This window comes from Alosa sapidissima, chromosome 7 (genome assembly GCF_018492685.1).
Source record: "Alosa sapidissima isolate fAloSap1 chromosome 7, fAloSap1.pri, whole genome shotgun sequence".
Lineage (NCBI taxonomy): Eukaryota > Metazoa > Chordata > Actinopteri > Clupeiformes > Clupeidae > Alosa > Alosa sapidissima.
Genome location: NC_055963.1, coordinates 31,949,029 through 31,960,262, shown reverse-complemented (window position 1 = coordinate 31,960,262; position 11,234 = coordinate 31,949,029). Strand labels below are relative to the sequence as shown.

Genomic DNA, 11,234 nt, shown 5'->3' with positions numbered 1-11,234 from the left:
CCCATGCTTGTCACCTCTCATACTATCGCTTTGCTTAGAACACACAACGACAATGAAGAGGGACGTGACCAGAACGGCCCCTCTACTGCAAACAAACAGTGACGATAACACAAATAAACTGGCCATGCGTGCAGTCTTTTATTCCAACTGTTAGCCACTACTTCACTCTCTCTCTCTCGCATTCTTTTTCTGTCACACACATCCACTCACTCACTCTATTTCACTCACTCCCTCTTTTTCTCTGTCTTCGCCATCTCTTCTCCATGCTCTGTGAGCAAGCCTTCAGCAATCATGAGCAGGGTCTCTAATCACGCAGTGTGTCACAGTCTCTCACGGTGGTGGTTATGTAACAGGCCCCCCCCCCCCCCCCCCCCCACACACACACACACACACACAACTGATGAGCCCATGTGCACCCGTGATCAGAGAACATAGAAACTCTCCACGAATCAAGACAACCCCTCTTTCTCCAATTCCCTGAAGCTCCAGCATTCTCACCATCCCTCATCCCCCCCCCACACCTCCCCGATCTCCTTCAGCCTCTCTTCATGGGGCGAGCCAGGGGCCTTGGAGCCCCGCGCTGGTTCCCACACCGCGCACGAGGCGCTGGCGCGCCACTGGCCCAGCCCAGGGCCGGGACGGGACGAGAGGGAACGAGCCAGAGCCAGCGCCACCAGAGCCTCATCTGAATGCGGCGCTGCAGCCGCGGCCGCGCACAGAGGCTCTTTTCAGGGGAGCCTGTGAGAACGGAGCTCCGACCAGGAGGAGCGGCGGCGGCGGCAGTGGCAGGCGCACACAGCTCGGGGGAGCCCCGCGAAAAAAAGGGGGCCGCTTTGGGCTGGCCTGCCGTGAAATCGAATAAATACAACAGCAGCAGGGAGAAGAGAGAGAGAGAGAGAGAGAGAGAGAGAGAGAGAGAAAGAAAGAAAGAAAGAAAGAAAGAAAGAAAGAAAGAAAGAAAGAAAGAAAGAGAGACAGGGAGAGGGGGGCAGGGAGAAAAGAGAGAGAGAAAGAAAGAGAGAGAGACAAACATGGACAGAGAGAGAGAGAGAGAGAGAGAGAGAGAGAGAGACAGGGAGAGGGGGACAGGGAGAAGAGAAAGAAAGAAAGAAAGAAAGAGAGAGAGAAAGAGAGAGAGAGAAGCCCCCGTCTTTGTGGCAGAGGCCCAGAGCCCAGAGGAAGGGAACAAAAGGCCCAGCGCTACAATGAGGCCTGGATGCCAGGCTCTCCCCTTTATCCCCACACTGCCCCCTCCTCCCCTTAGCCACTGCAGCCCACAACAACAAAGTCCCCTTTGAGTAGCGGGGCTCTTGTCCTTCACTTCCGCTCTAAAGGCCCTCAGAGTTCACGGCTGCGTGAGCTGCCAGTGCGGACGGAAACCGGCCCTCCGCCACGGAAACGCAGGGACTGCCACCCCCCCACCCAGAGGACGCCTGTGCCAGACGCGGCACTGCAGAGTGTGAGAGAGCGCACAACGCCCAGCCCAGAACAACCCAATGGCACCGCACTGGGTAGGACAGAGAGTGATGCGGAAGCACACATTGTGATTCTATACAGCACAGCACAGCACAGCACAGCACAGCACAGCACAGCGCTTAATGGAGCATTCTAGTGGTAATACACAGTGAGGGCAAGGTGAAGGTCATTGCAGCTGTGACTACAACAATAACCAAAAACACAAAAATGGACAGAAAAAGACAGCTGGAGGCTGAACAAAAACACAAATATTTCACAGTGTCATTGTAGATCAGTAGATGGTAGATGCAAGTCAGAAGATGTGCCAGCATGCACAGGTGCACGTGCGTGGGTGTGTGCGTGTGTGTGTGTGTGCGTGTGTGTGGTGGTTGTGAATGAGTAAGTCAGTGAGTGCAAAAGACCGAAAGAGAAAGATTTCAGCGGTTTCCTGCCATGCCATGTTTCCCCTGACTGTCGGTTGTCTTCTATGATGTGTTGACCTTTCCTGCTCTTAGCTGGAAAGTACTGACAATAGTTTTGCGTAGAAGAGAGAGCTTAGCCTCAAGCTAGCTTCAATAGGCCACTCCTGAGAACAGAGGCCTCGCTGGCATCGCAAGCGTTTGGCTGAGAAATGTGTCAAAATTGGAAGGAGGGGGCAACCAAATCCACCATAAACTATAGTCATGGATGTTCACAGACAAAGTGCAACAGAACCATGTTGTTCTCAGTGACACACACACACGCACACAGATGTCCTTAAGCAAACTTGTGCGAGAGGAGTGAGTGGTCGGCGGGCACAGAGGACATGTGGCGCAGCAGACTGAAGGGGCCATCTGGAGGGAGGGGGCCAGTGTGGCCGTGGAGGAGTGATTGGCCGTGGGGTAATGAACCATGGGTGCCAGTGGCTTTGCCCACCAGCGGGCCAGAGAGCGGGCCCTACACGCTCAACACAGCCCTTACTGTACACACACACACGCACACGCACACACAAATATCCTACAATGCCAGCTTACACAGACTGTGATGCAGAGTTCACACACACACACACAAACATCCTACAATGCAATCTCACGCAGAATTCATGCTACACACACAACCATACAGAGCGAGAGAGAGCGAGAGAACAACCACACACTGCACACTGTTCTGCTCTTTATCAAAACTCTGCACTTTGTTTTGGAGAAACCCACCCATCCCCTTCCTCAAGATGAGGTCACCCATCCTCATCCTTCCCACCACCCAGCACAGAGTGCGACTGTTTGTGTGTGTGTGTGTGTGTGTGTGCCTGTGTGGTGTATGAGTGTGTGTGTAGGGGTGATTCTGCCACAGTCATTAGGAAAAGATTATGTGATATCCCTGATCAGAAACATCAGCTGAGGGCAAAGGCTTTGAGAAGCCAAACACTCCCAGATGTCTTGTTAACGCTGATTTGTTGCGTGTCTGAGTACAAAAATCACAATGAATGTCACTGAAGCTATAACAAACAAACACTAATAGATGTGCGACCACCAGCGCTGGTGCAGATAAATTCAGAAACGGATGATCTCTTTACATGAATGTCCCTGACAACAACAACTAACACAAACAGGAAACTAACAAGCAGCAGATGAGTAGCGACTGTGAGTGTTGACAGCAGACAACCTAAGCAACCAACCGGTAGATGCGAGATAAGATGACATCACATCTGCACACACACATACACACACACACAAACACACACACAGTAACTGCCTTAGGTGCAGTCTCTAGTGCTTTATCAATACCACAACATTTGCACAACATTACCACAATGAAGAAAGAAAAGTGAGACATCACAATGACCATGCATTCATTCAAAACACATTTATCATGACATACAAGGTTGTTGGTCAATCTGATGTCACTGTGCGGAGTTCCTGTAATGATTTGAGGATTTATGACAGAATCTTTGCGATCTCTTCCCCAAGTTGTTTTTAAAACACTCCCCATTTCTCTATGGCCAGCTGCAGGGTACAGAGAGGTCAGGTTTGTGTGTGTTCTTCCACAGAGTTCTCACTGGGCCTGGGGTTTATGCACTGCTGTAGAATTTGCACAAAGTGCATGTATTAGTGTGTCAAGCAAGCCTACACAAAGGGAGCGTAGGTTTCCTCCCCACGAGCCCTGTTTGCTCATCCACACTTTGTGGCTCACACTTCCGTCCGCAAACCAAACCAATAGGGTAATTCCCTTTTCGGAAAAGCTTGGGAATTTCTTTGGGACTTTCTCTGGGCACTCTCTCACAGCGCCCGAGGGGTCAGTGGGTTGGTGCGAGGCGTTCGGGCATCGTCCCAAAGATAGCACGGATATCAGTTACCAGGGTTCGTCCAGCACACTGGGCCAGACTCATGGCTGAGGTCTGCCCGTGGGACCGCGTGCTGTGTCACTGTGGGCACGGTGGTGTGGACATGGGAGCTCAGAGTGGCCAGTCAAGCCTGTGGACCACAGCCAATCCACGGAGCCCTTGCTTTCCCAGGAGAGCTTGGTAGTCATTGTGAGGGGAAATCTGATACTGGCGCAGTGATTTGGCTGGATTTAGGCTTGTCTTCTGTGATTTGGTCTGAAGTTTGGAGCCACTAATACAAACACGGCAAAGTCAACAACACTAATAGAAACAAATATCGGAACATCCTCCACTTAAGTCCATTGTCCTAAAACTATGCAAATGTCACTGTGGAGTGACATAGGAACCTCTCCTCTCCTCTTGGCTGGACTTGACTGGACTGGAGTTCCACATGACTGTTTCTCTCTCTCTGCCTAACCTTTCTGTGGAGTAACACACCATCTACATTCCAGCACTTTAAAGACTGGCACACCTATGGCTGTCTAAACATGCGTGACATTTCATACAGTCTTATTACAGCTCACTTGCATACAGAGATAGAGGCATCGAATTGAACATCATAAAAGAAGAATGCCAGACACACATAAACACAGAACATAACCCCAAGTCTTTATGTCACCCCCAGGTAACATCCCAAAACTACCACTGTTAAAGCAAAAAGGGTAAGAGGGCAAAACATGACCACACACCATTTTTCACGTTCACCAATTATGGAGAAGAATGTCAACAGACATTTCACTCTGAGACTGAAATTAGTATAAAGTATAAAAGTATAAATGAAGTTGACGACAGCATCAACTTCATTTATGCTTATATTTATAGAGTCCACTTTATTCTCACATAGTAACATAATGTGGGGGCTGGGGGAGAGACATATGTCACTCCCAAAGCAACCAAACCGCCACACTTAACCACACAGACACACACACCCTGATGTTTCACACCTCTCGTTTTAATCTTTGCATCAAGGCGAAGTCTGGGGTGCTGAGAGGTGTCTGCTTTATCAATCTCAGTTCACAGAATCTGAAGAAGAGGTGGTGCTCCCACTCGTGTGGTCTAACGTACCTCCAGGTCAGCACATACAGCAGAGGCAAAAAGTGGGTGCGGCCAGGCCAAGCGCAGCCCAAGATAGCATCAGTGTACAGAGTAAGCACTCCGCGCGCTTGCGACCCGGTACTCACCCACCCCTGTTGGAACAGTCGCCCGAGTATTTGAGATGAAACGCAACGAGCGCGGCTGGCCACAAAGGGTGAGGTGTGTGTGCATGCGCTGCCGTGGTTCAGACACGCTCAGTGGATTCTTGGCATTCTTTGTGCCGACCTGTGCCTCAGAACAAGGCTTAGAAATGCACATGACATTGGGCTAAGCTGATGCCAATGGCAGCCTTTCTTCTGGTGGGGTGGTGGCTGGCGGGTGCCGGGTGGAGGTGGGCGGCGTACGCACAGGGGGGGGCTTGACCCCAGACTGGTGCCCACACATGAGCCTGCTGCTGCACCCATGGTAGAAACCCGATCTGGCCCCTGCTACTAGTCCCCTGCTGACCTTAACTCCTGCTGTCCTCAGTCCCGTGTACTGGAGCTAACTGTTCACAGTCAGCATCAGACTGCAAATCAGTAGTGTGAGGCGGAATAAGACATTGGGGTCTCAGGAATTGGACGATAGTTTCCATCCTCCAGCATCAGAGCTGAAGGCCAAACTGACCTCTTTATCACTGGCTAGCCTTTCCACGGGAGACGTAAAGGGAAGGGAAGTAAACACTTGTTTCACTGGAGATGAGCTTCCTACAGGACACCATTAAAATGCAACTAAAAATTGCTCAAGCGCACCTGTGATGAGAGCATTACAGCACCTCATGCTTTTGTCCCTGAGGAGTCTCACATAAAAACCCAGTGGCTTTAAATATGTGGTTGCAGCATCCTGCTCACGGCTTCCTGGAACCTCTCGCCTCAAACCCCACTGCTATACGTACAGGAGGCGAGGCGGCTTTAGGCCAAAGGTTACGTGGAGTTTAAAAGCAGAGGAGCAGGAGTCTGGAGCCTTAGCAAAGCTATTTATACAGCGTAACCCAACACACACACACACACACACACACACACACACACACACACACACACACACAGACCAGGCTCCTCAGGCCTGAGAGACACCACAGCCAGGCTCCCAGCACACAGGAAGCTCCAGGTGGACATCCTCCATCCGCCCCAGGTCTGAATGGGGTCAGGGGGCCAGGCCTTCCTGTTTTGAGCAGCCATCCTCTGTAGCAGGGAAGCAGCTGCCTCATGGCAGTCAACACCAGCTGGCTGGGAAAGGTGACGGAGGAAGGGGGTAATAAGGGGGTCTCCCCACACCAAAGAGGAAAGGCAAGTCCTTCACCGAGTTAAGGCTTAGCTCTGGTCAGACAGGGGTTTATAGGGGTCCCTAAGGATTTCCTCAGTCTTTAGTGCAAGTTCACACAATTGTCAATTGTGAACACACACAAAAAAAAGTCATTAGTGTTTCATAATTCAGCTGTGCTATTGTAAAGAGGCAAAGGTGTTCAGTTAATTCCATAATGACCATAATAAAAACAAAGGCTGCTTGATGGCCACAGACATGCGGACATGCAGACATGCTACATGGGGAGTCAGGGGATGAGGTCACTATGGCAGTGGGGTCATCTTCCAACAGGTGCTTCCAAACGCATTCTGCCTCAGTAAAATTCGTAATGCATAGTATGCAGACATCTGTGCAGTCCGGGTTTTCTGCTCGAGATTTCAACATGGTATGTGTAAATCTTACACGAAAAAACAAAATGTTACCATACCACCTCCTTATTGACATAAGACCTGCTAGCTTTATCTCGTTTAAGTTGGGCATGGCATGTTGTCACTATGGGTCCAATTTCTCGTAGTCACCACTGTTTATCAGGTACGAGAAGAACCGAATCTGAATGAATCACTAGGCTTACGCAAAAGTGGGTTCTCCCGTACAGCCGTAGAGCTTACACGCGTAGGATGTGATTACGGGCTTGAGACCAGAACTGATTGATGGAATTTAAACAATTTTTTACAGTCTATGAATTTAAGTCATGTTTTTGTTTGGCATTAAACTACATTCCTGGGGTGCGACATACGTCATGAACTCAAACAATTAAAGAAAGTCACAGCTAACAAGATAATTTACATTTTGCTAGTGGCAGTGGGCAAGGTGTGTGCCAAGTCTTAATAACTGAGGGGAATTGTAGGGGGCGGGGTGCTGGTTCCTTCACAATGGTAGATTCATTGGGTCCGCTATCATTCACCAAAAAAAACATTAGAATTCAGAAATCGGTTCAAGTCCCACAAGCAAGGGTCAGACTTTTCAGAATTTCTTTCTCTTTTCTCCAAGAGAATCGCAATGTCTGAAGTATAAAATAAGGTGTTTGGTTAGACGTAGAGAATACTTTGCAAAAGTCTTATGGCTCACTGACTGATCTCATTGATAGTGGGTCTGTTAATTGAATTTGGTCAAGTTATCTATGCAAATATCGGCTACGGCTTCGCGCCACGAGAGGTCCATGACTTTTGCCTTCAAAGAAATGATTGATGTTGTATCGTTATGCTGTTCAGACCACTTGACACTTATTGTGTGAACAACAAAGGCCTTGTTAGCTAAAGATATGGGAAGCTTTTAACACCAGGCAATTCGGAGTCGTGGATTACAGAGTGAGGCGTATCTGAGCATTTAAAACATTATCCACACACGGGTCCGTTGTGAAGTTTGTCACCACTGCAATAGACATTTCACATTTCACAAGCTAACGTTGCAGTCGAGAAGAACTGGTCAGAAAAAAACACCGCCATAAGTTCCCTAATTAATATAGCACCATAAAGCAGCAGTGGAAAGCTTGACCTCGACAGGCAGACTCGCCCTTGTCTCAATAACATTGAGTCAAACGAGTCCACCTTTACATTATAGACTATAGCTACGGCAGCCTACTGTCCATCAACTAGATAGCACTCTGCAACAGGGTAAACGGGTGTTTTACCATCAAATCAATATTCAGTTCAGTTTCAGTACCACAATTTGGCATTGTAATGAGAGAGTAGCCTACCTAAAATTGGAAGAGGTCATACCCTGCAAGACAATTTCGGTTGCCCTCTTGTCAAAACCTTTCAGTATCCTAAAGCAACTTCATAGTCTACTCCAATTGGAAACATTGTTTCGTGTAAGAGATAACATTTTGGGAAGCTGCCTTTTAACTAATGTGTGATGTGATGAAATACAAAGGGCTATTATATGAAACTTACCGACTGGAGGAAAACAAGTGTGCGCACGTAATCCCTCTCGGTGTTCAAAATCTCATTTAGAACACAAAGTCGCAACCTTAGTTGGCGGTCTGAGTCCCTGGGATTCTGAATCCCGTTTTCTTGCGGGCTGTCCTCTTCCTCCATTTTTCTGTTATCTCTCAGAAACTAATCCTAATACAGTGATGAGGATATCCAACGCATAAAACTTTGAGAGAACCACGCCGACTAACTAATCCATCTCGCCAGGAGCTGGCTACGCATCGTTGACTGGTGATGTCCTAAAGGGAAGCGTTTAGTATAAACTGTGGTCTACCAAACGTGGAATCAATTTTTCAAGAGCATCACACCGTGTACAACAATTACGACGACCACTCTGTCAACCTCTTTGCACAAAAGTCCATTCATCAACCTCCTATGTCCACCGTTAATTCTGAAGAGTTTCCTTAGAAAGAACTGTCTTTAGATAAAGTTGTTCTAAGGTGAAAATCTTATCTCCAATGCCCCGAATCTCCGTCTGGCGAGGCAGTCATAAGAATGTAAAATATATAAGTGGTTCGTAAGTTCTCCCGGTGATGTAATCTATACAGCGAGTTCCGTAGTGATTAACAGGCGGTCAAAAACTTGTGTGCTCACGCGCTGCAGGCAACACAGAACTGAAGCGTGCATTAGGCGAAAACAGCGGTGCCACACAGCAGGGACCGTCTGCAAGTTACGCTCCTCATCAATTTGCGTAACAAATTATGAGGGAACAGTTGGTTTCTGTCTCCGCCAAATCAGACGACTGTTTTGATGTTTTCACTTTTGTGTAAACAATTAGCCTACATCTCACGCATTCACGAATACAAGATAAGACCTTTTTACTGCAAAAACTGTTCTGTTGCAAAAAATGCTCTTTTCTTTATTCTCTGGTTATGCAATTTCCACTTATGCGCAATTAATATCCATGTCATTTTTCTGTTCTGCAGAAAGGTCTACATAAACAGGAAGGCAACGGTTGGTGAGTTGGACATGGGCAACACAGGTACCATGAGATACCATGCGGTTGGTTGGTGTGCTGTTAAACCACGGCGCTTGAAGGCGTACGGAAAGCACGATAAGCTGAGAATGGTGCTGCTTTGGTGGTTTAACAAAATGGGGCAAAGGTTTCCTGCACTGTTTCTCGTCTTTGGTTGTGCTCAAACAGAGAGGAGCAGCGGGCATGGTGCTTTCTTATGATCGATCACATCCTGTTTACTCAGGTTGAGCACACACAGTTGGCAGAAAACGATAACACCACTGAACGGCCTCAACCCACCCTTATTGGTTTTGCTTAACATTTCACAACAATGACATGATTCACTTCTAGATAACTTTGCATGTAATGGGACAATGTGTCTGTATTACTTTAATAGCATCTGCCAGTTAAATTGTGACTTTCAAGTCAGACTGGGTGTTCGCGCACGCATCACAGATATCGCACCTGACAGGCTTGTGAAGCATCAGATAGCATGACATCCGTTCAGCTCATCGCAGTAGACGATAGTGTACCACGCCTGCTCAGGCCATGCCGCCTCTAGTGGAGCACCCTCTTCAGCAGCTGAGGCGAGGCTTAGGCTACTCATGGAGGATGCTTGGACAGTGGATGAACTCCCCTTCCACGACCCTTGGCGGCCAGCTTTTTGTTTTGTTTGGCAATAACATCAGTTAATAGAGTGCGAAAACGTAATCAAATTTGTATGAAGAGAGGAGGCAACGGGTACGAAATACTGTTTGTGTGAATACTGTTTGTTATGCAGTGTGCACTAATAATTTAACTATTTATTGGGAAGACGTGGTAGGATACATCTGTGGCCTTGTAAAAGCTCAACGACGCCCACTAGTGTTTTGAAGACGTAACCACTGTGTGCACAAGGATAGACGGTTTTTGGGTCTATCAGGGGGACTCAGCAGGTAGCATACTCTGTGGAGCTAAGCTTAATTTGTATTCCAGAAAAAATAGGCCTATTAAATGGACCCCATCTCTAACAGCTGGAGTTTAAACTTGTAACTCTGGAAGTAACCCTGGAATGCTGTGATGCAACAATGTAGCCTCAATGGAATTTCAGTTTCACCCCTTTCATGTTTTGGGCCACCTGTGGTGAAGTATCATGACATGGTTTAGCTCTACACTCTGTACAACCACCCTTGGTCGTTGTATCAGAAGTCTAGACACAGAATTGAACATGTGGAAGTTGGCACTGTGGACAGGACTCCTCTGTGGTCATCTCTGTGGCGCGTCTCCAAACAGAGGGGACTTGGAGGAGCTGGAGTCCCTTAGCTCAATGACTGTCAAACACAGCTCCCCCTGCAGCACCACCTGCGGACTGGGCATCCGTGTTCAGGAGCTGTGCCCAGTGAGTGGCGGGGGGCAGTGTTATCAGCGCCAGGTGAAGTGCCTGGACACCTGGCAGTGCGGCATGAAGACACTTACCGTCCCAGCAGGGGGGCGCGTCGAGCTGGACTGCCTGGGAGAGGTGATGGGAGCCATGGGCCGTTTCGCCTTCATTGTGTCCTGGCGGTTTGCTCGCGGCATAATCACTACAGACAGCTCGCTATTCTCGCGTCTAGCAGTGCCCCAGTTGTCGCAGCTCAAGCTGGACCCACTGCAGGAGCAACACGCAGGCACATACTGCTGCGATGTGCTTGACAAAACCCACCGCCGCCTGAAGCGCACCTACTATGGCCTCAAGGTCATGCCACCAGAGCTGCTCCGCCTGGACTTCACCAGTGCTCTGGAGAAATGGGACGAGGTCTCAGTCTCGACCAACGGTAGCCAGACGTCGGTGCTGTCCAGCAGCGGTGTGAAGAACCCGCTCATGATCAGCCTCACAGTCACCGCAGCCGTGGCGGTGCTCCTCCTGTTGCTGTTCCTCTGGGAGACCTACAGGAATGGGCCAGCAGGCCCCATGACCAGACCCACAAAGCAGAGCGGCCGCCAGCACGGACATATCACCTGCAAAGATTTTGAAGAGCAGATCGGTCCAGGGCCACTTTCAGTTATATGGGACTATCTAACACGCAATGGACTCTCCCAAACTATGGTCATCACAGACACAGAAAATCAAACTCTACTGTAGATGTGTCAAACAAACAAACAATTAAATCCAAATAAATCCAAATACAGTAATACAACC

General features: G+C 48.6%; 2 protein-coding genes across 2 annotated transcripts in view; one reads left to right on the top strand and one right to left on the bottom strand.

The window, feature by feature from the left end:
* prex1 (phosphatidylinositol-3,4,5-trisphosphate-dependent Rac exchange factor 1) overlaps positions 1 to 8,846 on the bottom strand; it is a 64,831-nt gene extending 55,985 nt beyond the window's left edge. The window contains exon 1 of the mRNA XM_042099354.1: positions 8,083 to 8,846. Coding sequence (XP_041955288.1) covers positions 8,083 to 8,226 — 144 coding nt within the window. The 5' untranslated portion in view covers positions 8,227 to 8,846. The remainder of the gene's footprint in view (positions 1 to 8,082) is intronic.
* A 957-nt stretch (positions 8,847 to 9,803) lies between these two features.
* tmem81 (transmembrane protein 81) lies at positions 9,804 to 11,223 on the top strand. Its single transcript, XM_042099615.1, has one exon. The coding sequence runs from the start codon at positions 10,209 to 10,211 to the stop codon at positions 11,175 to 11,177; it is 969 nt and encodes a 322-aa protein (XP_041955549.1). The 5' UTR covers positions 9,804 to 10,208; the 3' UTR covers positions 11,178 to 11,223.
* The last annotated feature ends 11 nt before the right edge of the window (positions 11,224 to 11,234 follow it).

What these genes read in the sequence shown, in the direction of transcription:
- tmem81 (XM_042099615.1), top strand. Translation starts at nt 10,209, where the DNA reads ATGACATGGTTTAGCTCTACACTCTGTACAACCACCCTTGGTCGTTGT.